This window comes from Balaenoptera acutorostrata, chromosome 12 (assembly GCF_949987535.1).
Source record: "Balaenoptera acutorostrata chromosome 12, mBalAcu1.1, whole genome shotgun sequence".
NCBI lineage: Eukaryota > Metazoa > Chordata > Mammalia > Artiodactyla > Balaenopteridae > Balaenoptera > Balaenoptera acutorostrata.
Genome location: NC_080075.1, coordinates 75,512,694 through 75,539,328, shown reverse-complemented (window position 1 = coordinate 75,539,328; position 26,635 = coordinate 75,512,694). Strand labels below are relative to the sequence as shown.

Below are 26,635 nucleotides of genomic sequence, written 5' to 3'. Positions count from 1 at the left end.
CTGAGAGACTTAAGAGGCCGGAAGCTTGAAAGGCGGGGCCTGGGCTTAAGAAGGGGCGGTGTTCCGGTCGGGGCGGCCCAGAGCAGCGGAAGCTGGCAGAAGGGGGTGGGGCCTGAGGAGAGCTGTGAGAGATGGGTCTGCGCCTGGTTGAGTTGCCGGAGAGGGCGGGGACTAGAGTGGGGTCCGGGCCTGCGGGGCGCGCGTTGCTGTGCAGGGGACGCGTGGGTGTGCCTGGGCCCCTGACAGTGCACGAAGCCGAGCCTGCAGGGTTCTGCCTGGTTGGGTCGTGGCCGACGCTGTACTCCGTACCCAGAACCCCTTGCGCTGGCGCAGCCCCCGAAGTTCAGCATCACCTGACCGGGCCTCTTCTGTAATCCCCTCGGCGATGCCCGTCCCGACTCCCACCTCACCCCCACCCTGACGGCCCCAGTCCACGCGCCACTCTTCAAGTCCACTCTTTATTTCCTTAGACCGGCTTTACACTGATCATTTGAGGCTGGGAGAGGAATGGGGATTACAGGCGAGCCTGGTGTAGCACCCGGTCGCCTGAGTACTGTGAATTTTCTCCAAGTTTGCTCTTGGAAGACCTGAGGTAGCCTTGTCCTGTACTGCCCCTCCTCCTTCAGTGGGGCAGCTCCAGGACGATTTTGCCCACATTCTTGTTGGTCTCCATGTACGCATGGGCTTCTTGGATTTCAGTTATGGGGTAGACTCTGTCCAGAACCGGCAGTAAACGTTGAGGGTTCCCCGTGGAGAAGTGAGGCAGAATTTGCTCTGTGAAAGCCTTCACCAGCATCTGCTTGTACTAAGATAAGGAAAAGGAGACCATCAGCCTGGACAGAGGCCTTACCTTGCCACTCCCCACCCTGCTTAGTCTTTCTGCTTTCTCTGAAACTTGTACACATCTGAAAAGTCACACAAGGGTATGTAATCCCTTCACTACCAGCATGTATGTGCATGTCCCTAGATTTGCAAGCTCTGTTCTGTCCCAGATAAAGACCAAAGCTTGGAGAAAATGTTAGTGTCACTGAAAGCTGAAGGGCTGTTTTTAAATAAAGACTTCCAAGCAGGAGGCAGCCACAGACAGGACTTAATATAGGCTCAATTCAAAAGGGATGCTTAACCTCTGCTATCCCCCAGCAGGTGTGAAACCCTGTTACGAAACTCCCAAAGCTGGCACCTGCTGGAATGCCACACAGAAAAGATTTCATGAATGTATAATCTGTTAAAGGTAGAAGCTTACTAACCTTACTTACCTAAGAGGCTTTCTTAGCACACTGAGAACACTTCTGCCTTTGAAAACAAAGTCTTGGAACTATTAGTAGTATTTCCTAATATGGTCAATGCTTTGTTCATTGTTATAAAGTTTACATAATACATTACCCTCTTTCCAAGATGTTGAGGCCTTTATCAACCAATTTTAATTAGTTCTGTGAAATTAGGTTACCTATTTATCCACAGAGGGGCAGGTTTCTATTAATACATAGGCTCTCTAACTTAATATATGATCTTACTTTCTCAGGATTATGTGAATGAATCACACTTTAATGGATCATAGTTAAATCACGTTTTCTTTTCACCCATCACTCACCTTTTTGTCCCTAGATCTTAGCAGACTGGTGATCAGACTTCCTCTTTTAAAAAGCAGCTTTGAAAACAGAGGCCCACTGATGTCAGCACCTCCCATCAGACCATAGAGAACCCAGCGACCATCAAGAGCCAGGCAGTTGACATTTTTCTCCCAGTAGGAGCCGCCTATGCAGTCTAGAATAAGGTTGACTCCAGCGCCTTTCACATGAAACACAGATATGTGATGCTAGTCAGACACAGAAAGCTTGGTGTAAAGTAAGATTACATGGTATATTTGTGGAAATATGGGTATAAATAAATACAAGTGCAAGCAGTAAATCTATAGGTTGGAACTCAAAACATTGCTTATAGAAACATGGTTGTAAATGGAGTTTAGTTGGCTGAACTCTATTATACATGTGTGATATAGTTCATATTTTATGATCCCTGCCACAGCAGGAGGGAAATGGGGCAGCACCACGATCTGGTATTTCCCCTGACCTCCACGTAAGTAGAGAACCCACTGGCACCCAGGGGAACAGGGGAGATCCACCCCAGGCTACAGGACAGGCTAGTCCATATCTAAGTTATCAAGTGTCTGAGCTGGGCTGCCTGAATCATGGCTTTGCTAGCTTTGTTTTCATCTCTCCTTTTTGACTCATGTGGAACAGTGGAAGGGTATGAGCCAAATATATGCAGATTCAGTTTCAGAATATAGAGGCATACACATCTACTCACCCATTTAGGGAGCTACCTACCCAAGCCTACTCTGATCAGCTCCAAACTGGTTTCTGCTCCTGTTAATTCACTGCAGAGTGGCTGGTTGGGAAAAAGAGGTCCTGAATAATTCCAGGCCAACTCTGTGTGATTATCCACTTTCTAAAAAGTGTATGAATCATATCACAAGAATGCACAGGAAAATCATCTTAGTCCTAAATACTGCCTGCCTGTCTCCAATGGTCAAACACCAGAGTACTAGAATTTGGCCTGGGCAGTTTTTGTGCTTTTAGCAGAGGGAAGACAGATCCAGAGGCAACTCTGAGGCTGGTGAGGATTTTATTTAATCATCTCTGAAACTCCCGCTGAATTGCAGAAGCTTTATTTACCTTTGCTGAATTTCAGTGTTGCTTCAGAAAAATCCTCTTCTTTGTAATTGAATCCAGCAGCTGCTCCGAGCTTTTCTGCCATTTGAAGCTTGTGCTGGGAGCCAGCTGTGACCAGAGGAATAGCTCCAGCCATCCGGGTAAGTTGGATGGCAGCTGTGCCCACACCACTTGCTCCTGCATGGATTAGCACAGAGTCTCCAGCCTGAACATTTCCTGCGACACAAAGTACAGGAACCATTTTCTTTACTTTGCAACTGCTACGCATTCTCCACATAGGCTTATTCTACCATGATCACCTGGCCCTGGGACCACCAAATGTCAAATCTCTGGCTGTTTTGAGAGAACATATTGACTTTTTGTCTTACTGCCTCTGGTCAGAGTGGGAAACAACTTTTGGAAACAGTTATTAGCAGCCACATCCATAATCTCTGTTTTACCTATGAAATAATACCAAAACATATCTCTGACCTATATCTGAGTGAGTAAGAATAACCACCATTCCCGCTGTCACTACCTGAAGCCAGCCCCTCTTCAGTCTGAAACTGGCCTCCAGCTGGTCTCACAAATCCAGGCACCGCACACAGCCACCAGGCTCCTCCTGAAATGGAGCTTTCATTATGTCACTTTCTCCTCAAAATGTCAAGTGGCTCTTGATTGGCTTTCGTGTCAAGTCCAGATAGCCTGCCATTCAAGGCCACCACAATCTAGTCCCAGTCTCATCTTTCATAAATTACAATTGTCATCCTTCACTTCTGAGTGAAGCAGCTGATCTCACCTTGACCAGGCCACCTTGGTATGCCATCTGTCCATCACAGCTCTACCACCCTTCAAGGCTTTCTGTTCCAGAAAGCCTTCTCTGACCACCTTTGCCCACACCAACTTTTCCCATCTTGAGCTTCTATTGTAGTTAGAGACAGGGCCACCCTTCCAAACACTGGGGTTGTCTTGCCAGTTACACTGAGTTCCCCAAAGCCAGGGACCCTCATGTAAGCTCTTTGCTGGCCTCAGTGGGATTGGGGAGGAATTAAAGAGTTGATTGAATGGCTCCTTCTCCTGTGCTAGTGCTCCCAGAGAGAAGCTTAGCATGACTGAGAAGCTGGGACTATTGCTGGGCTTACAGTGTGAAGATGTGCACAGGCTTTTCATCCAGCGCTTTCCAGGTTTTCTATGTGCTAACCATGATTTTCAGCCTCAATATTGCTGCACAGTATGAGGACCTGATACTACTGATGGTAGAGTAGGCTGAGGTGCTGGGGTTGGGTGTGGCTCAGTGGCCAGATCAAAGCTGCCCTGCAGGACTGTTGGGTTTTGAGGTGGCTGAGTCATGAAGAAATTGAACCATGCTGTATGGAGTGAGCATGAGGTAGGGTGGGGTGGTCCTTACCCAAGAGATGTAACAGTTGGAAGGCGGTGAGCCAGGCCTCTGGGATGGCTGCAGCCTGGGGCATGGTCAGTCCTTCCGGGATGGGCATGAGGAGCCCTTCAGGGACAGTGACATACTGAGCCTGGCCCCCGCTAGGCAGCAGAACCATGGCTGGGTCCCCAATCTTCCAGTGTCCCTGGCAGCCAGGCCCCTGCTCTGCCACGTGTCCAGATGCCTCGAGTCCCAAAATGTTGCTGGCTCCTGGGGGTGGGGCATACTGGCCTTGTCTCTGCAGAGAAAGGGTGCACTAAGTAGTAAACATGATCAGAAGTCTGTGTGTCACCATCCCTGGCCCTCTTCCCATAGCCCCTTTTTTATTTCAAGACAAAGTTCAGGGTAAAGTTAGGTTTTTTAATTCAAGAAAAAAGAGAAGAGAGGTGATTTGTTTCATGCAAATAAGAGACTGTAGTTCCCATAATCAGTGGATGTCTAACTGGTAGAATCCTTCGCTATTTCTCTCATCTAAACCCCTTGTTTTACAAATGAAGAAACTGAGACCTGGGCAGGGAAATGACTCGTCCAAGGTGGCAAAGCAAATTAATAGCAAGACTGGGAATAAAACCGTGGACTCCTTTTCTTTTTATTTAATTTAATTAATTAATTTTTTTATACAGCAGATTCTTATTAGTTATCTATTTTATACATATTAGTGTATATATGTCAACCCCAATCTCCCAATTCATCCCACCACCACCCCTGAGCCCCCCCCGCCCCCCCCCCCTCCGCTTTCCCCCCTTGGTATCCATACGTTTGTTCTCTACATCTGTGTCTCTATTTCTGCCTTGCAAACCAAACTGTGGACTCCTTAATGATAGTTCTCATATATCAAGTGCCAGGCTCTGTACTTGCTCAACACAATCCTCAGAAGCCTCCAACCAGACGCTTGAGACCAGAGGGACTGAACTAGGAGTGTGTATCCAAACCATGTGAGGAGCTTTTTCAAAGTACACATGCCTGGGTCCTGGTCCTATTTATTTTGAATAAGTGCCCCCTGTGATTCTGGTGTACATTTCTTAATTCAAAAAATGCACCTGGCCTAGTTTAGTGCTTCAAAAAGAAGTCAGAAGAAAATTCTTAGAGTACTGCCCCCTGCCAGCTCTGGGACCCTCAGAGTGGAAAGAATACAGACTTTGGAGCCTTAAGACAAAGACCTCAATTTGAATCACAGTTCCCCTGGTTACTAGTGTGTGGCCTTGGGGGGACTTCCCTGGTGGCGCAGTGGTTAAGAATCTGCCTGCCATTGCAGGGGACACGGGTTCGATCCCTGGCCCAAGAAGATCCCACAGGCCACAGTGCAACTAAGCCCGTGCGCCACAACTACTGAGCCTTCTCTCTAAAGCCTGCGAACTACTGAAGCCCGTGTGCCTAGAGCCTGTGCTCCACAATAAGAGAAGCCACCGCAACGAGAAGCCCGCGCAACGAAGAGTAGCCCCCACTGGCCGCAACTAGAGAAAACCTGAGCGCAGCAACGAAGACCCAACGCAGCCAAAAATAAATAAACTAGTGTGTGGCCTTGGGCTCATTGCTGAACCTCTCTGACCCTCAGTTTCTTTATCTGTCGAATACAAATGGTGAACAGGGCTGCCTGAGGAGTAAAGGAGATAGAGCAAGGTCTAACGTGCGCACACACCCTCAACAAATGGTAGTTCCAGTCTCCTTATCTGGAAACCTGAGCAGACGACGGTTTGATGCAGGGTGGACTCTGCTGTGCACATACCCTTGTATTTTGTGTAAACAACGGAGGCTAAGTGGTTCCAGTTTCAGAACCCCCAGCACTGCACATCATGATGAGCATTAATGGTAGTGCCCTAGGTCTTTCCTTCATCTGGTGAATGTTTATTGAAGAACTTGGAGTCCCGCCCAGTCCCAGCTGCTGCCAGACCCCTGGGTACCTGGAGTAAGTCCGCCCGGTTCAGGGCGCTGGCTGCCACCTTCAGGAGGACTTCACCCTCTCCTGGGCTTGGCTTGGCCACTTCCTTCAAGTAAAGGTTTTCTGGTCCTCCCGGCTTCTCAAAGTGCACAGCTAACATGTTCTCTGAGGACACAGGGTAGACCGAGGTTCTTTGAGGGACGCAGCGACCCCTGCCGGCCAGCGGCCTCCCTCAGTCCGTCCGGCTCCGGCCCCCGCCCCCTGAGCTCCTTCCCGCGGGGACCCTGCAGCCTCCGGACCGACCCCACGCGGAGGACACAGACTGGGACGAGGTGCAGAGAGAATGGCCGTGCGGGTTGGCTGCGGCGGAGCAGGAAGACACTGAAGAGCGTCAGGCAAGTTTCACTCCCCCGCCCGGGTCACTGGAGCCCGTGAAAGTTACTTACTTGCTCCGGGTGGGCCCCTTTGCTGCTCCGGGTGACGCGGCGCGGTCCTGCGCCCCCTGCGAGTCCTCGGAGCAGAATCCTGGAGCAGTGGCGCTGCCTCGGCCACCACCACAATGGACAGCTAGACTCTGGGTAGTGCAAGCGGTGGGGCTGACCCTCCCCTTCTTCCTTCTCCTCCTTGCCCTTTAAAATGCAAAGCTAGTGGCGGCAAATCAGATTTTCTTTAACTTTGAGCCTCTGGAATCTAGTCTTTCTCTTGGTTTGGCGTGAAATGCTGTTCCAGCCCTCACTTTGAGAAAACTTTCCTCTCTAGGCAACAAGACGCGAACTCTTGGCAGTCGATCGGCCCATTTCCCAGTCAGACCAGGCTTTTAGCCCATTGGCGCTTTAAGTCTGGCTTCCTGCCCTTCTTGTGGGCAGGCGTCCCGAGTAGGGTGGGCAAACAGGGTGCTGCTCAGAAAAAAGAGGAGCATTAGGGACAAAGGGAAGGTAAAACAGTCCCGGGATTCTTGTCACTTCTGCGGTTCTTCCAGTCTTTCCTGGGGATGAGGGAGCGGCCTCTGGAAGACGCTGCCCAGTGAGGCAATTTAGCCTGGTTAAAAGCTGTATAAATAGGCTACATCAGGGTTTCTCAACCTTGCCGCAATTGACATTTTGGACTAAATTTTTTTATTGTGAAAGACTGTCCTGTGCAGCTTGGGATGTTTAGCAGCATCCCTGGTCTCCACCCACTAGATCAACAACACCCCTATCTAGTTGTGACAATAAAAAAATGTATCGGGCTTCCCTGGTGGCACAGTGGTTAAGAATCCGCCTGCCAATTCAGGGGACACGGGTTCAAGCCCTGGTCCGGGAAGATCCCACATGCCGCGGAGCAACTAAGCCCGTGCGCCACAACTCCTGAGACTGCGCTCTAGAGTCTAGAGCCCACGAGCCACAACTACTGAGCCCGCGTGCCACAACTACTGAAGCTCGTGTGCCTAGAGCCCGTGCTCCACAACGAGAGAAGCCACCGCAATGAGAAGCCCGCGCACCGCAACGAAGAGTAGCCCCCTCTCGCCACAACTAGAAAAAGCCCGCGTGCAGCAACGGAGACCCAATACAGCCAAAAATATATAAATAAAATAAATAAATTTATTAAAAAAAAATGTATCAGCATTGCCGGATATACCCTGGGGGGCAAAACTGCTTCTAGTCAAACACCACTGGGTTAGAAGAATACACACGTATGTGTGCCTGTATAAAAACAAGATAGGTAGCTTTTTTTTTCCCCCGAAGTGCTTTATAATTTACCACCTCTTCTCTTATTTGATCTTCATAACACTTTACTAAAAAGGAACTGAGATGTAGCAAGATTAATTTGGTTTCAAGTGGCACATAGCTGATGAGTGTCAGAGCCAGGAATCAAACTCATATCTCCTGGTCCTTGTCCAGGGCTCTGTAGTAGAAAGAAAGGCTGCCTGGGGCAACAGTCTCTCCTATCAATTACAAAACCTCCTTTCTCTCTTTATTTACATCCCTCTGCTGAGTACACCTCTTGCAAGAAGGGTACCCAAATTACATATTTTTATAAGGCCTGTTTTCCAGAAATGCCTGTCAGCCGCTGTCCCTCCTCTTGCCATCTATGTCAAAGCCATCATTGCAAGAAAAGGGACAGAAGAAGCTGAACAGTGTATTCAGGGAGAAGGTCCATATGAGACTTTTCTGGAAACTTTGTGGTGGGTATTTCTTGCTACTTTTGTGGGTAGGCTCTAGTGTCTCAGAGGGACCATGTCCCAGGGAGGGCAGGAAACTTCTGCTGCTGGCTCCCTGGTAATTAAAGGATAAGATCCAAACTCAGTAGTCTGGCACTTGTGGTCATATTCTCTCTCTCCTTTCTAGAGAAAACCTACTCATTCTTCAGGACCCTGCTTATGCATCTTCTCTGAGGATTTTCCAGAGGGCATTTTCTCCCCCACCCTTACCTCTTTGGTCTAGGTAAGAACCAAATTTGAAGAATAGTGTCAGAGTTTCTGGACAAGGAATGGAAAACAATGGACCCTGGGAAAAAGCTTGACTTGTAGAGATTTATAGGAAGGTGACTATCTCTTAAGAGTGTAAGCCAAGTCTCTAGCTTAATGGCTGGGCCCTCGCTGTCTTTTGACAGGGAGTCAAAAGAGCAAGGCGTCTTCTTGACATTTTATATACCCCCAGCCTACAAAGGTAGAGACCACTTCCCCTTTCACCATCTGTGGACCTGTCGTAGTAGTTTAGGGTGTTCCAGCAATCAGAAAATAACTCATCTAATGGGAGCCAGCTGCCAGTCAAGATCTGTTGGAATGAATTAAATATATGCCCAGCAAAATAGAGCAACTGGCAGATTCTTAACCACTGGGCCACCAGGGAAGTCCCCCGGGTCTTTTTAAATTGTATAAAATCTTAGAGTATGTGGAAGAATAAACTCCCCCAAATGGCCAAGAAATATATGAAAAACAATAGTAAGGAAGACATATTACCAGATGTCAGAAAATATTGTAATGATGATAAAATGACAATATAGTACTTACTTCTGAGGTGGTCCATAGAAGTAAAAAACACCAATATGTAAGGACAGACAGAGAGAAATGTTTATTGCAGCATTGATCACAGTGACAAAAATCTAGAAACAAAATAGATCCCAACACTAGGAGAATGGCTGAATAAATGATGAATACTGTGCATCCATTTGAAAAATGACCAAGAGTTATAGCAGTTGTCACAGAGGGATTTACATGAGAGAAACATTGTGGTAAAGTAATGACAAAACATCCGCATACACATATACATGACTACACACACACACACACACACACGAGTTACGTGAGCATGGAAAAAGATACGGAATCTTTTTATATATATCATTATCTTTTTTTTTTAAATAGAGTAACAGACCAACCAAGATGAACCACACCCCCTTTTTTTTTTAAAGGGAACTCTATTTATTTATTTATTTTGGCTGTGTTGGGTGGGTCTTCGTTTCTGTGCGAGGGCTTTCTCTAGTTGTGGCAAGTGGGAGCCACTCTTCATCGCAGTGCGCGGGCCTCTCACTGTCGCGGCTTCTCTTGTTGCAGAGCACAAGCTCCAGACACGCAGGCTCAGTAGTTGTGGCTCACGGGCCTAGTTACTCCGCGGCATGTGGGATCTTCCCAGACCAGGGCTCGAGCCCGTGTCCCCTGCGTTGGCAGGCAGATTCTCAACCACTGCGCCGCCAGGGAAGCCCTATATCATTATCTTTATATGTAAGTTGTTTGGGGTTATCTGGAAGAGGGTGATGTCATGGGAGGTAAGGAACAATAAAAAAGGAAAAGAGAAAAAAAGTGTATAACTTTTAAGCACTTTATATGTAGCGCTATGTAAAAGCAATTAAATAAGCCTTTAAAATTAAGAAAAAAAATTGAGGAACGTTGAATGTTCCCACTGAACCATATTTCCCTGTAATCACAGCCTATGGGTAGTCCCCTCGCACACTGACTTTGGGTTTGACCATGTGACTTGCTTTGGCCAATGGAACAATGAAAAGTGCTTATAGGGAATTCCCCAGCGGTCGGGAACTAAGATCCTGCAAGCCGCGCAGTGCGGCCAAAAAAAAAAGGTGGGGAGGTGCTTATATGTTGAAATTGCCCTCTCTTGCTACTGGAAACTTTTCCACTGTCATGTGAAGAAGCTTCTTGAGCTACTCTACCAGAGCCTGAGACTTCATGGAGCAGAGACAAGCTGTCTGAACTGAGCTGCTCCGGACCAAATAGCCCCAGATGATTTGCCAATTGACTGCACCTACATGAATGACCTACCGTGAGATCAGCAAAGGAACTTCCTGATCACAGACAGCAAAGGAACTAATCACAGACCAAATTATTGACCTACAAAATTGGTTACAAGTAAAATGATTATTGTTTTAAGCCACTAATATTTAGGGGTTGTTTGTTATGCAGCAATAGATAATGGATACAAAAAGTCTCCTCAAGAAGAGGCCTCCTCTCCTCTATTCTATCATAATACATCTCTTAATAACACCTGTAGCACTCTATTGTCTGACTTTCTTCCCGACCAGACTGTGGATCTCTAGAGTATCCTAGTCATCTCAGTATCCCCTGTGCCTATCACATAAGTGTTCAATTGAGATATGTTGACTGAATGAATGATTTCAGATTTAACTGGGATATCGAAGAGTTTGAGCCATTGAAAAAGGCCAGGGAGGGAAGTGCCAGCATTTTAAGAAGAGAAAATCCATGGGAGAAGTGGGGACAGCTGTATCTCTGCTGTAATTACCCCCTCTTTTCTGTAGGCCAGGGAGGTGAAAAAACAGCCCCTTTTCCACCCAGCACTTTTATTTTGACCCAAGAATGATTTACTTTAGGATACCAAGAATGATTCTCAAATCTCAAGGAGTTTGTGATGTTCAGTCTGCTGAGGATGGAGTCTGGCCTCTGCAGGTCTGAGCACTATGTGGGTAAGGAACTGTTCTCAGGGTAGACCTGCTCAGAGAAGTAGGCCATTAGCATGGGCTAGAATATGTACAATATTTCCAATCTGTTTCTCCCCCTCCCTCCCTTCCTCCTTCCCCCTTCCTCCCTCCCTCCCTTCCTTTCCTTTCTTACTTTAAATATTCATCCATTTTATTCACAGATAATAATTGAATGCCCACTGTTTGATAAACACTGTGCAAGGTGATGGGATAAAATGATGAGGTATGGGAGGTTGGGCAATATAAGTAGAGAACACTTTTTAATAACTTAAAGAAACCTTTTTTTAAAACTTTGAAATAGAAATATTCAAACATATATAATGCAAAAGAATGAAGTTGGACCCTTACCTTACAGTATATACAAAAAATTAACTCAAAATGGATCAAAGGCCGAATGTAAGAGCTAAAATTATAAAACTCTTAGAAGGAAACATAAAGGAAAAGCTCATGACTTTCGATTTGGCAATGATTTCTTGGATATGAAACAAAAGCACAGGCAACAAGAGAAAAAATAGGTAAACAGGACTACATCAATATTAAAACTTTGTGCATTAAAGAACACATCCACAGAGTAAAAAGGCAACCCATGGAATGGGAGAAAATGTCTGCAAATGATACATCTGATAAGGGGTTAACACCCAAAACATATATAGAACTCCTACATCTCAACTGCAAAAAACCCCCAAGACAACCCAATTGAAAAATGGGCAAAGTACTTGAATAGACATTTCTCCAAAGAAGATATACAAATGGCCAATAAGCACATGGGAAGATGGTCAACATCACTAATCATTAGAGAACTGAAAATCAAAACTGCAATGAGATACCACTTCACACTCATTAGGATGGCAATTATCAAAAACCAGAAAATAACAAATGTTGGCAAGGATGTGGGGAACCCCTGTGCACTGCTGGTGGGAATATAAAATGGTGCAGCTGTTATGGAAGACAGTATCACAGTTCCTCAAAATATTTAAAATAGAATTACCCTATGGTCCAGCAATTCCTCCTCTGGGTATATACCCCAAATAATTGAAAGTAGGGACTCAAATAGCTATTTGTATAGCAATGTTCGTAGCAGCATTATTCACAATAGCCAAAAAGTGGAAACAATCCAAGTGTCCATCAATGATGAATGAATAAACAAAATGTGTTACATACGTTCAATGGAATATTATTCAGCATTAAAAAGGAAGAGCGTTTTGACACATAGTACAAGATGGTTAAACCTTTTTTTTTTAAGTCTCAGGGTTTTTTTTAATATTAATTTATTTATTTAGGCTGCACCGGGTCTTAGTTGCAGCACATGGGGTCTTTTTTTTTTTTATGAATTTTTTTTAAAAATTAATTAATTTATTTATTTTTGGCTGTGTTGGGTCTTCATTTCTGTGCGAGGGCTTTCTCTAGTTGTGGCAAGCGGGGGCCACTCTTCATCGCGGTGCGCAGGCCTCTCACCATCGCGGCCTCTCCCGTTGCGGAGCACAAGCTCCAGATGCGCAGGCTCAGCAGTTGTGGCTCACGGGCCCAGTCTCTCCATGGCATGTGGGATCTTCCCAGACCAGGGCTCGAACCCGTGTCCCCTGCATTGGCAGGCAGATTCTCAACCACTGCGCCACCAGGGAAGCCCCACATGGGGTCTTTAGTTGCAGCATGTGGACTCTCAGTAGTGGCATGCAGACTCTTAGTTGCGGCACGCATGCGGGATCTAGTTCCCCGACCAGGGATTGAACCCGGGCCCGCTACATTGGGAGTGTGGAGTCTTACCCACTGGATCACCAGGGAAGTCCCAACATGGTTCAACTTTGAAGACATTATGCTAAATGAAATAACTGGTCACAAAAGGACACTTATATGTCCACTTATATGAGGTACCTAGAGTTGTCAAATTCATAGAGACAGAAAGTAGAATGGTGGTTGCCAGGGGCTGGAGGAAGAGGGAAATGGGGAGTTAGTGTTCACTGGGTACAGTGTTTCAGTTTTGCAAGATGAAAAGAATTCTGGTAATGGACGCAGGTGATGTTTGCTCAAAAATGTGAATGTACTTAATGCCACTGAACTGTACACTAAAAATGGTTAAGATGGTAAATTTTATGATTATGTATTATTTACCACAATTAATAATAAATAAATAGGGAAGTGGAAAAAACATATAAAAGTATAGAGAATAATATAATGAACCTCTGTATGCCCGTCATTCAACTTCAACAGTTAACCCCTGGGCAGTCTTATTGTGTCACATCAGGAGAGACATAATGTCTGGTTGAGTCTCATTTCGTGTTGTAAGACATCCTGCATTCAGGTATTGCCAGGTGGCTCACTTCATTATGAAGTTCCCCCCATTAGGTTTTTCACCTGATCTCTCAGTAGCCATAGATGATCATTCTGTAGATCAGTTTTCTCCAGCTTTATTGTGCATAGGTATCACCTAGGGATCTTGTTAAACCATGTATTCTGATTCAATAGGTCTGAATTGAGGCATGAAACTCTGCATTTCTAACATGCTTTCAGGTGAAGCCCGTGCTGATAGTCCATGGATCACACTTGGAGTGGCAAGGGCCTAGATTATTTCATTAGGGCTTTCCTTTCTTTCATTAACTAATATTTGGTTACTGTGAGCCATAGCTTGTACCAAAAAAGAAAAAATATATAAACGGTATTTACCAAGCTTCAAAATAATGATTTGATTTCCTGGCATCTTCCAAAGATGACTTATGATTTTTTAAAAAAAATGTAACATTATAAATCATAGACTTTAGCATAGCTGAGGAGTTTCAACCCATTACAGTTATTATTCTTTTTGAGGCTCAATTTGTCTCATTTTTGGCCAGTGGGGCCTTGCTTTTTGGTATGGCAAGATGTTTCAGGCTCATCTTGTACATTTCCTGCTCAAATCTGGATTCAGTCATTTCTCAAAGGAGCCTGGTTCCTATTATTGGAAAATGGCATTTAGAGACCACAATCTGTACACAAGGGATGCCTGATTGCTATGGCTCTTGTTTCTAGTTCTTACTAATGGACAGAGCTAGGAAATAACTATTTTTTTAAAAGAAACATCAAGAGTTTCAACTGATATTTCCAATTCAAATTTAGGATTATAGGGTTTTAACGTAATTCCTTTGAGTTTATATATATATTTCCTGAAAATCATGGCTTCTAATGATCTTAGTATACTTGTTTATTTGATTTAATCTATGCTATATTCATATAATTGTTTCAGAATACAATTATTATTAATAGTAACATGATCACTGAAAACAGTTTAAAATTTCATTGCTGTTCTTTTTTTTTTTTTCTTATTTATTTTCATTTTGGATGATCTGTCCATTGGTGTAAGTGAGGTGTTAAAGTCCCCCACTGTTATTGTGTTACTGTCGATTTCCTCTTTTATAGCTGTTAGCAGTTGCCTTATGTATTGAGGTGCTCCTATGTTGGGTGCATATATATTTATAATTGTTATATATTCTTCTTGGATTGATCCCTTGATCATTATGTAGTGTCCTTCCTTGTCTCTTATAACATTCTTTATTTTAAAGTCTATTTTATCTGATATGAATATTGCTACTCCAGCTTTCTTTTGATTTCCATTGCATGGAATATCTTTTTCCATCCCCTCACTTTCAGTCTATATGTGTCCCTAGATCTGAAGTGGGTCTCTTGTAGACAGCATATATATGGGTCTTGTTTTTGTATCCATTCAGCAAGCCTGTGTCTTTTGGTTGGAGCATTTAATCCATTCATGTTTAAGGTAATTATCGATATGTATGTTCCTATGACCATTTTCTTAATTGTTTTGGGTTTGTTTTCATAGGTCCTTTTCTTCTCTTGTGTTTCCCACTTAGAGAAGTGCCTTTAGCATTTGTTGTAGAGCTGGTTTGGTGGTGCTGAATTCTCTTAGCTTTTGCTTGTCTGTAAAGCTTTTGATTTCTCCATCGAATCTGAATGAGATCCTTGCTGGGTAGAGTAATCTTGGTTGTAGGTTCTTCCCTTTCATCACTTTAAGTATATCATGCCACTCCCTTCTGGCTTGTAGAGTTTCTGCTGAGAAATCAGCTGTTAACTTTATGGGAGTTCCCTTTTATGTTATTTGTCATTTTTCCCTTGCTGCTTTCAATAATTTTTCTTTGTCTTTAATTTTTGCCAATTTGATTACTGTGTGTCTCGGCATGTTTCTCCTTGGGTTTATCCTGTATGGGACTCTCTGCACTTCCTGGACTTGGGTGGCTATTTCCTTTCCCATGTTAGGGAAGTTTTAGACTATAATCTCTTCAAATATTTTCTCGGATCCTTTCTCTCTCTCTTCTCCTTCTGGGACCCCTATAATGCGAATGTTGTTGCGTTTAATGTTGTCCCAGAGGTCTCTTAGGCTGTCTTCATTTCTTTTCATTCTATTTTCTTTATTCTGCTCCACAGCAGTGAATTCCACTATTCTGTCTTCCAGGTCACTTATCCGTTCTTCTGCCTCAGTTATTCTGCTATTGATTCCTTCTAGTGTATTTTTCATTTCAGTTATTGTATTGTTCATCTCTGTTTGTTTGTTCTTTAATTCTTCTAGGTCTTTGTTAAACATTTCTTGCATCTTCTCGATCTTTGCCTCCATTCTTTTTCTGAGGTCCTGGATCATCTTCAATATCATTATTCTGAATTCTTTTTCTGGAAGGTTGCCTATCTCCACTTTATTTAGTTGTTTTTCTGGGGTTTTATCTTGTTCCTTCATCTGGTACATAGCCCTCTGCCTTTTCATCTTGTCTATCTTTCTGTAAATGTGGTTTTTGTTCCACAGGCTGCAGGATTGTAGTTCTTCTTGCTTCTGCTGTCTGCCCTCTGGTGGATGAGGCTATCTAAGAGGCTTGTCATTGCCGTTCTTTTTGTTCCTAGGATATATCCCCAAATAAGGACATACCACTCAAATTATTGTTTTTAATTTAGCATCACTTGAAATTATTCCTTTCTGTGTGGCTAACCTATCAACTGGAAACACAGTTAAGGATATTTCTTTAATTTTGCATTTTAGAGATTCTTTTTTTTTTACATTTTTAAGTTTGTTTTGAAATTATGTAAAACATTTACATGGTATCCAAATTAAATCTTCAAAACAGGGTACATTCAGAGAAATCTAGCTTCTATACCTGTCCCTTCCACCCTGTTTCCTCCTACTCCCTAAGGTAAACATTGGTTTACCTTAGTTTTTGTTTTATTCTTTTTTTCTTTTTTAATATTTATTTATTTATTTGGCTGCACCGGGTCCTAGTTTTGGCACTCGGGGTCCTAGTTGTGGCATGTGGGATCCTCGTTGTGGTGTGTGGACTCTTAGTTGTGGCATGTGGGATCCAGCTCCCTGACCAGGGATTGAACCCAGGCCCCCTTCATTGGGAGCGTGGCACCCTAGCCACTGGACCACCAGGGAAGTCCCTTGTTTTATTCTTCTATTTTTAAACAATAAGCAAATATGTATAGATATGTTCACATATTTTCCTTTTCTAAGATAAAAATGTAGCATACCAAATATATTGTTCTGTATTTTGCTTTTCTCTGCTGAATAGCATATTTTGGAGATTACTCTATAGCAGTTTATGTTCCTTTTTATAGCTACATCCATTGTGTGAATATACAAAAGTTTATTCAACAAGTCCCCTCCTGATGGATATTTGGATGGTGGTAGAGAGAGCTGAGATAGAGGAAATATGTTTGAATGCCCTGTGGCTGGAGGAGGAGCAGGGTGGGAAATGAGGCTGCAGAGATAGGCATGGGTCAGTCTATGCAGACTTGTTGGCCCTGTAAGCTTTTTACTATTACTCTAGAAGGAATGGAAGACTACTGAAGTGTATTAAGCAGGGCTGTGACTTGATTAAATCTGCATTTGAAGAGCTCACTTTTACTGAAGCATAGTGTGTGGGTTAGAAAAGATGAGTGAGTGTAGAGAAATCTTTTAGAAAGTATTGCAGTAGCCCAGGTGAAAGGTGATGGTGGCTTGGACTAGGGGAGATGGCAGCACAACAGAGAGAAAGGGAAAAGTGAACGGTATTTAGAAAATAAAATTGACTACTTAGTGATCTTTCCGATATGGAGCTATAAAAAGGGTATCAAGCACGACCCCGAGATTTCTCACAACACCCCAAAGAGGCAGGCAGGTTATGAGGTCCAGATGGAGAAACTGAGATTCAGAGCTAAATGCCTTCTAGGACCTCAGAGCTAGTCAATGCAGAGCAGCTGCTTGAACTCAGGACTCCTGAGTTAGGCTGTCTCAGCAACACTCTCACCTAAAGGCTTCCATTGAAAGAGGAGGAAAAAGGGCAACAAATGGAGAGAAGGAAGGACACTGTAGAAATAGCTGGGCCTCACAGGAGAGAGAAGGAGGTATTGCTACAAAGTTGTAGGGGAGTTTATGAGGTTTCCCTTGGTGCTGCACAGACTTTCTCAATCTCTGAGTGCACTAACCTCCCAAAGGGTCAGCAGAGAGTTCTGCTGCAAACCCCAGAAAACAGGTTTGATTTTCTTTTTTTTTTGAATGTATTTTATTATTTTATTTTATATGTATATTTATTTATTTATTTTATTTTTGGCTGTGTTGGGTCTTCATTGCTGCGTGTGGGCTTTCTTGTGTTGTGGCACACGGGATCAGTAGTTGTGGCTCTCAGGCTCAGTAGTTGTGGCTTGTGGGGTCTAGAGGGCAGGCTCAGTAGTTGTGGCGCATGGGCTTAGTTGCTCTGTGGCATGTGGGATCTTCCCTGACCAGGGATCGAACCCGTGTCCTCTGCATTGGCAGGCGGATTCTTAACCCCTGCACCACCAGGGAAGTCCCAAGGTTGATTTTCTTAAAACAAAACATCCCCTGTTCCAACCCCTTTTTGTCAAAATATAAATTTTGGGATTGGGTGGTGATTTTCAGATGAACTGGTTGCAGTGGCAGTATTCCACAGTCCTCTACGTCTCTGGCCTCTAGAGGGACTCCCCAAAGGTTCATGTTTTAGCAGAACAAGAAAGATCTTCTGTGTTAGCAATGAGGTGGAAGCATGTGTCCCAGAAACCCAACTGATGTGAGGGTACAGCTGCTGCTGCTTATCCTGAAAGGTAAATGGAGGTGGGGCTATAATCTCTCTCAGATGTCCTCTGAAGGGTTCTGCGCAGTTCTGCTGAGTCACCTTAACACAGCAGTTTCTGTGGTAACCAAGCCCAAGCTAGGGCAGCCCCGCAGCTCAGTGGTGACTCATGGTTCTGGAACAGCCTAAGGGCTGACCTTTCCCTAGAGAAGCCGGGGCAGTCCACCTCTGGGTACTGTGACAGCTTCTGTCCCTGCATGACTTTCTCTGGGCTCTTCCTCCCCTCTCTCCATGGGTACTCCATCCTGAGGTTGGCGGGGCGAATCCCAGGAGCAGGGATTCAGGAAGGCTCTAGGAGAGGAAAAGGCTTGGAGTCCGCTTGGTGGAGTTGCCTGTTTGGTTACCTGCCCCTGCCATCTTCCTGGGCACATGGGCCCAGGGCATCCATATCGCTCAGGGCTCAAGACATTTCTTACTCCAGGCAGTGGTTTTCACACTTTTTTATTTGCAAATAGACAAAAATCCTTTTCAAAAACTATGTGTCCCCTCTCACATTTTTAAGTTGAGATCTAAAATATTTCACCTTAAATTTAAGTAGTGTAAAAGATATGATTTCTGGTCATAAATACTGAATTTAAAACTCTTATATCAGGCTTTTAAATGTGTGAAGTGGAATTCAGATTTCAGAGCAATTTGATACTATAATCATCCACTAAAAAGTACCCAAACAAGTTCTTTAAACAGTTAGAAGTTTTAAAATTTCATTTTTCTTCCAATATTTATATTTTCATTCTACATAAGAATTATATCCTGCTATATTTTATGCTTTATTGATCATTCTTATCTGCAACAAAATATATGTAATCTGACATTAGTTTAAAATTTTATTTTCTGTGACCATAGGGCTATAAGTGTTAAATTTCTTCTGGATTTAATTATCATTACAATCTTATTAGTGCACAGCTGATCAAAACAACATATTTTAAATTATTTTTATGTTATTTAAAGTATTATTTCAGGGGAATTTCCTGGCAGTCCAGTGGTTAGGACTCTGTGCTCTCACTGTCGAGGGCCTGGGTTCAGTCCCTGGTCGGGGAACTAAAATCCCATAAGCCACATGGTGCGGCAAAAAAAAAAGTATTATTTTAAATATTAGTAATTATTGAATATAAAAAGTAAAATTTTATTGGACCGTTGGTGAAGCTGAATTTTTCCAAATAATTATTATATCTATGGATGGATATTAATTATTGCTAGAATGAGACTGGGCTCAATGTTAATTTCTTTCTGTTTTTCATTTTTATGGACAAGCTCTGAGAAACCTAATTTGCATAAATTAGATGGGAAAGAAATTTCATTATAGGAATGTCAGCCAATTATTTGAATACCTCTGAGTTATATGATAAAAACCATATAATGATCTATCATCAAAAACTATTTTCAGTGATCTATTAGCTGGCAACTTAATTAGGTATTCCTTCAATTTTGTTGAAAGCAAAGATTTGGAAACCACTCAACCTGTAAAGGATTAGTTACCCAGTCATAAGTGTCATTCCGGTTCTCAGCTTCTGGGATTATGCCAACAAAGCTTTGCAAAGATTTATCAAATGATTATTAATTATTTCTGCTACTTTTTCACTTAGAGGCACTTTATTTTTATTTATTTATTTTATAAATTTATTTTATTTATTTATTTTTGGCTGCATTGTGTCTTCGTTGCTGTGTGTGGGCTTTCTGTAGTTGCAGCGAGCGGGTCCACTCTTTGTTGCCGTGGGTGGGCTTCTCATTGCGTTGGCTTCTCTTGCTGTGGAGCACGGACTCTAGGCGTGCAGGCTTCAGTAGTTGTGGCTCACGGGCTCTAGAGCACAGGCTCAGTAGTTGTGGCACCTGGGCTTTGTTGCTCCGCGGCATGTGGGATCTTCCCAGACCAGGGCTCGAACCCATGTCCCCTGCGTTGGCAGGTGGACTCTTTTTTTTTTTAATTTAAATTTATTTATTTTTATTTATTTATGGCTGTGTTGGGTCTTCATTTCTGTGCGAGGGCTTTCTCTAGTTGGGGCAAGCGGGGGCCACTCTTCATCGCGGTGCGCGGGCCTCTCACTATCGCGGCCTCTCTTGTTGTGGAGCACAGGCTCCAGACGTGCAGGCTCAGTAATTGTGGCTCACGGGCCCAGTTGTTCCGCGGCATGTGGGATCTTCCCAGACCAAGGCTCGAACCCGTGTCCCCTGCATTGGCAGGCAGGTTCTCAACCACTGCGCCACCAGGGAAGCCTCGAGGCACCTTGCTTAAATTGATATACTCAGGAGGATATGGAAAGTAAAAGTGTTAATTCCAATACACTTTTGCTAAGACAAGTTTTTGGACCAAATCCTTTTACCTTATCATGTGCTTTAAATATATTTTTATTAGGGGAGGGGAGGGGTAAATTGGGAGATTGTGATTGACATATACACACTACTATATGTAAAATAGATAACTAATAAGAACCTATTGTATAGCACAGGGAACTCTACTCAGTACTCTGTAATGACCTATATGGGAATAGAATCTAAAAAAGAGTGGATAACTGTATATGTATAACTGATTCACTTTGCTGTACAGCAGAAACTAACACAACATTGTAAATCACTATACTCCAATAAAAATTAATTTAAAAAATAAATACATTTTTATTAATATTTTGGAGTTGTAGACTTAACCCATTTATGAAAAACATCTGTGACATTCTTATTGGCAAAGCCAGCCATCATTGTTTTAAACTAATCAGCCAAGTCAAATTACTTTGTATCAGAAAAGATTTCTCATTTTTCAAGTAATCTTTTTTTTTTTGGTGTTTTGGCCACGAGGCATGTGGGATCTTAGCTCCTCAACCAGGGATTGAACCTGCACCCCCCGAATTAGAAGGTGAAGTCTTAACCACTGGACTGCCCCGGAAGTCCCTCAAGTAATCATATTAATTCATGTCCTTATGATAACTGTCTTGCTTCTGAATTTTAAGAAACATAAAGACAGGGAATCTTTCTCTCCTAGATGAATTATGATACAAAGATTTTCACTGTTTCTCAGTGATGCTCTTTTTGCAATATTCTCTTGGGACTCTTCTTCACATATGATGTATTTTTGACACTGGAGGATGGAAGAGGTCATTAAATTTAAAAATATTGAGAGTTTTCCTTTCCTTTCCTTCGGCACCCTGCAGTTTTTACCCTCCAAGCCAAGCATCACAGTAAGATTGGGGCTGGATGAGAGTAGGCCTTTCTTTTGTATATTGGGAGAAAGGCGGTTGGAGATGGGAGATGGAGGAGAAGAACTGGCATTACTGCTCAATCACAGCAGCTAAATTTTAGGAAAGTACATATGGAAGTTGAAGATCTGGGAAAAATGAACCCCTTAAGTCCATTCATGCCTGTATGTGCCATTTAAAGTCTTTGTGAACTACCAGGACACATTTCCCTTGTTTGGAGGCTGCTGTTTCAGAAGATCACCTGCTCCCTGGTCACTTCCACAGGTACTGTGTCGCTACCATCAAAGGGTCCCTTTTGTGGGTCCCCATGAGTAGCTAAGCCCAACTGGAACTTTGTAGTGAGAACTGTAGGAAGCAACTGGACTGCCTTACATGGGAGGGTTCCAGACAATGAGGCATTTGCCTTGATGAGGTTTATGAAAAAGGCTCCCACTAGGCACCCAACAGTGCAGTGTGTGTGTGTCTGGGAAATGCTGGTGAGTAGCCAAGAGGCTTCATGATGGCCTTTAGTACTTTCGAGATCACTGTGATCCAGGGTCAGACCTTCTGCCTTGTAGGCTCAAAACCCCAGCTTGTCAGCATGTGGAGAGTAGGTGTACAGTCCACATAACTAAGTTACAACATTCAGATGTCAATGTGCTAATTTAAAAGGAGAAATCATTGGCAAGAGGTCTGACCCCAAAATCTATAGGTAGATCTACATGGAAAGCCAAACGGTGAGCGAAGATTCTGGACAAGGTGGGATGATTGAGATGAATTGAATGTTTAATACTTAATCTGAGATGAATTGAATGTTTAATACTTAATCTGGCTAAGACAGCAAGATATAGCCACCTCTATACCTGGTACAACCTTGCCATTAAGATCAGAAGTGATATAATAAAATATATTTAGCCTTTGTCCCTGGTTCCTGGCAGAGAGTTCCTGAAACTCTTGGAATTTTGTGAATGATAGGAGTGTCTTTTGTTATTCATGCTAATGAGGGGCTGGATATCTTTAGAATGGGGGCTAGTCACTAGTCGATTAGATTAGAGGGTTGAAATTTTCAGCCTCAACCCCTGATCTCTGGGGAGGGGAGAGGGACTGGAGACTAAGTTCAATCAGGTGGCCACTGACTTAATTATTCATGCCCACTAATGAAACCACCATATAAAAACCCTGGAACAATGAGGTTTGGAGAGCTACCCAGTTGGTGAACACAATGATGTACTGAGAGGATGGTGCACCAGAGCATGGAAGCTCTGAGCCCGTTCCCCACCTCCGGTACCATGCCCTAAGTATTTCTTACATTTGACTGTTCCTGAGGTGTATCCTTTATAATAAAACTGTAATCATAAGTATGGCACTTAAGTTCTTCGAGTCATTCTAGGAAATAATCAAACCTGAAGGGAGGGTGGTCAAGGGAACGCCCAAATTTGTAGCCAAGTCAGAAGTGTAGGTAATCTGAGGACCTGGGAGATGTGGCTGGCTTCTGAGGTGAAGGCAGTCTTATGGGGCTGAGCCCCTTCACCTGTAGGGTCTGCACTAACTCCAGGTAGTTAGTGTCAAAATGGGACTGAATTGTAGGACACCCAGTTGCTGTCAGAAAGTTGCTGCTAGAAAATACCAGACAACTTGAATTGTTTGCTCAAAGATCCTCCCACCTGGAATGGCCCAACCAGCCTTTGCTCCCATGACTCCTTATCTAGGCTTCCCTGGCTGACCAGCTTCCACTTTTTATGGTTACATCTCCCTTCTACACACATCAGCATGTTCAGATGTTCTAGTCTTGTGGGCCTGAGTGCTATCCTTTGCATGTCTCTGCTGTAGTCCACTCTGTTTTGATAATATAGTGTGACTTTAGCCTGAAGCATTGATAGCCCAGCCTTCTGTTTAGCTCTGGGCCTTGGCATGCCTGGACTCCTTTGGAGTTGTATCTAGAAGTCCCCAAATGTTTCCTGGCTTGTCCTGCAAACCTCATGAGTATCTCTGTATCGTACAGGAGCAACTGTCCAATGTCACCATGATGTAGCACTATCTGGATTCAAATAGTAACCTGCCTCTCTGGTCTCTGACTCAGCCAGTTCAACTGACTGCATTTCCTCTCTTTCTCATTTACTGAGGCACTTGGTAAGATTGCCTCAGACCCAATCCCACAAGCATAGGAAACTGATGAGTTACAGCTGAATTACATATAACTCCCTCCCCGCCCACCTACTCCCACAAAAAACCCTGCCTCTTATTAACCATGGTGTAAAACTTCTCTGTTAACAAAACAAAACAACAACAACAAAACTACAGAGAGCTGTAAAGTTGCTCATACTCTGACCCTGAAACTCCACTTCCAGACCTAAGGAAATAATCAGAGACACAAAGAATTATGTAAAAGTTGTAAACTGCAGTGTTATTTATAAAGTGGAAAAGTGGATATAACATAAATAGCTAACAAAGAGGAATACTATGTGATATGCAATGATTAAAATATTTTCTAAGCAATTTTAAATGAAATACAAGATTTTATAACACTATGCTATATGAACAGGGTGGGTTGTCAACCATTTGTGTTGATGATTTAGGTTAGGTTAAAATGTATATATTATGGTCGCCACTCCCCTGGCCGGCCCGACAAGACGCGCCAGTAGCGCGGCACTGATTCCTCTCGGGCTCGTGGGCGCTGCTCTGAGCAGCGTCACCCTTTATACCAGAAAGCTGGCAGGCACTACGGGGAAAAAACAAAACAAGAAGAAAGTGGAGGAGGTGCTAGAAGAAGCGGAAGAAGAATATGTGGTGGAAAAAGTTCTCGACCGTCGAGTGGTAAAGGGCAAGGTGGAGTACCTCCTAAAGTGGAAGGCGTTCTCAGATGAGGACAACACATGGGAGCCAGAAGAAAACCTGGATTGCCCCGACCTCATTGCTGCGTTCCTGCAGTCACAGAAAACAGCACACGAGACAGATAAATCAGAGGGAGGCAAGCGCAAAGCTGATTCTGATTCGGAAGATAAGGGGGAGGAGAGCAAACCAAAGAAGAAGAAAGAAGAGTCAGAAAAGCCACGAGGCTTTGCCGGGGGTTTGGAATCAGAGTGGATTATTGGAGCTACAGACTCCAGTGGAGAACTCATGTTCCTGATGAAACGGAAAAACTCTGATGAGGCTCACCTGGTCCCTGCCAAGGAAGCCAATGTCAAGTGCCCACAGGTTGTCATATCCTCCTATGAGGAAAGGCTGACGTGGCATTCCTACCCCTCTGAGGATGAGGACAAAAAAGATGACAAGAATTAACTCTCCTGAGTACCAGCCCCTGTCACATCTGACTGTGGGTTTCAAGTGGGGAAAGAAGGAGTTCTACTTGTCTTGACACCATAGAGGGGGCTTGAGAAGATGTCCTTTGAAGAGCCAGTATAGTTTCTGTGCCCTAAATTCACTAAATTACTTTAAAGCCGCTCCATGCTGTATAGTTTGCACACCCATCCCAGTGGAGGGGAAGGAGGGTCAGTGTTTCAAGGCAACTCATTCTGAACTTTGCTGAGAAAAGCAAAGGGCCTTCTATGAAGGACAAAACTTGCAGAATGGGATGTGGGAGAGCAAAAGATATTGTAGATCTTCAAAGAGCATCTCCACAACCCACAGCCTTCTTCCCAGTAGTGTTAACTCTGCATTTTTACAGCGTAGCATGTATGTAGTTTTTGGCTATTTCTGGTGTATTATTTGGGGTGGGAGGGATGGGGTGGGAAAGAAGGGAGATGGGTTAGGATCATTTTTCTTAAAATTTGGGGCCTGTTGGGGGGAAATGGTGAAACAAAGGAAAGAACAACTAATGATGATTTTGTTCTGTGTCCAGAATATTTCATCCTTTCAAAAAATGTCATTGGCAATCTACATGAGGACCGTGAGAGACTGTTTAAAAGCTGTGAATGCCTGAAACTTAGAAGCCAAGGTGTTCCCTGCCTGAGCTTAACGCTGTTCCCAAAAAGCATTAAGCTTTGGTAACTTCTTAACTTTCCAGTTAAGAAGTTACCAAAGCTGCCATTTGGGGGATGGAAACTGGTTGAGAAGGAAAAGTCTTATTGGAGTGTATACACAGGCAGATCATTCTGTCTTAAAGGGGCTAATTCTTGAAATTGACAAGAAAACCCTTTCTTTTCCAATTTTGAAGTTAAATATATCAGCTTCTCCATCCAAGCCACTGGCTGAAGTATTTGGGGAAGGGCAGAGGGTGGTATAGGAGATGGGAGAGTAGGCAAAGACAAGGGCCGGTGCTCTTAGGGTGGAAAACTCTTGGAGCCTCTGTTTTTTGAACTTTGAAACCATTGGTGGCAGGGTTCAGTCACTGACAGCACAAGTTCACTGAGTCACTTCAAGAGTTGAATAATTTCTGAAGCCCTGGTCTCAGGAGAAGATTAAATTTTTATACTGGGGCAGTGGTTCACCTTAAAACAAAACAAATTTTTTTAATCCTAAGAATTAACTAAAACCCCAAATGCTGTCTTGAATCATGAGATCCATCAGTTCTTGACATCATTTAGACCTGCATCTAGAACTCTGTTGTAAAATCTTTTTAGGCATGTGTTAGGTTTCTGTGAAAACTTTTGTTTAAATGTTAAACTTCATACCAACACTGTCAGTTTTTGTCTTAATAAAACTATAGATTTATATTAAAAATATGTATATATTATGTGCACTGAAAAAAGACTGGAATAAGAAAAACTGTCAACAGTTGTTTTCATTTAATGTGAAATTATGAGTAACTTATTTTCTCAAGTGTTTTTATGAGTGTATATTACTTTTGTAATCAAAATTATAAAAGTTTCATATAAGTACTGTTTATACCACAGCACTGCTTGATGTCCTTTGAGTTACCCTGAAGAAAGTAGCCTTTTCTCCTTTGGCCCCATCCATCTTCCCAGTTTCATTTATCATTCTCTCATACATACTATTTTCCAGCCACACTGAACTTCTCACCATTCTTTTCACACAACAGGAACTTGCATATGCTATTCCTTAAACCTGGAATGCTTTTTGCTCTCTTCTATACTTACTTATTCTTCCAGATTCACTTCAAACGCATTTCAGGCTCCTGAATGCACAGTTGATCGCTTCAGGCTTTACAGTTCTTTTTTTATATCTGTTACAGCATTTATCACATGGTAATGTGACTCAATTATAAATTTTCTTCACTAAATTGTAATCCTATCTGCAGTGGGGTGTATATATTATTTACTTTTGTATCAACAGTACCTAGCACACAGTAGGCTACTCAACGAATGCTAAATAAGTAAATTTTAAATGTACTTTTACCTCTAACTCAGAAAAGAATCAAGCAGCTGAACAGATAAATGAATGAATGGACTAGTGGTCAGCTTGACCACCCAGAACAAATCTGTAGTTCTTGGCACCCAAGCTCAGAAAAGGAATTGTATTGGAGGTAAGCTCCTTGAAAGGATGTTATACAAAACCTGAAAATGGGAGAATTTTATAAA

The 26,635-nt window shown here is 43.2% G+C and overlaps 3 protein-coding genes across 6 annotated transcripts in view; 2 read left to right on the top strand and 1 right to left on the bottom strand.

Moving 5' to 3' along the window:
- The first annotated feature begins 28 nt into the window (after positions 1-28).
- Positions 29-26,635, top strand: part of LOC103004046 (protein FAM228B) — a 72,040-nt gene continuing 45,433 nt past the window's right edge. Inside the window, exon 1 of one of the 2 annotated variants that reach the window (XR_009009860.1) lies at positions 29-149. The gene's annotated coding sequence lies outside the window, so the exon portion shown is untranslated. The other variant, XR_009009865.1, reaches the window with a different exon arrangement.
- TP53I3 (tumor protein p53 inducible protein 3) lies at positions 623-6,893 on the bottom strand. 3 transcript variants are annotated; one of them, XM_057557883.1, is made up of 6 exons: positions 6,415-6,893; positions 5,991-6,133; positions 4,060-4,327; positions 2,676-2,849; positions 1,592-1,788; positions 623-805 (listed from the first exon to the last, which is right to left on the bottom strand). In XM_057557883.1, the coding sequence occupies exons 2-6, from the start codon at positions 6,126-6,128 to the stop codon at positions 623-625; spliced, it is 960 nt and encodes a 319-aa protein (XP_057413866.1). In that variant the 5' UTR covers positions 6,129-6,133; positions 6,415-6,893. The 3 variants fall into 3 exon arrangements, with proteins under 3 accessions (XP_057413866.1, XP_028022617.2, XP_007183505.2); XM_028166816.2 differs by having other exon boundaries at positions 2,676-2,888; positions 6,415-6,889; XM_007183443.2 differs by lacking the exon at positions 6,415-6,893 and having other exon boundaries at positions 2,676-2,888; positions 5,991-6,146.
- Positions 23,577-24,837, top strand: LOC103002756 (chromobox protein homolog 1-like). The gene has a single exon (XM_057557885.1). The coding sequence runs from the start codon at positions 23,757-23,759 to the stop codon at positions 24,435-24,437; it is 681 nt and encodes a 226-aa protein (XP_057413868.1). The 5' UTR covers positions 23,577-23,756; the 3' UTR covers positions 24,438-24,837.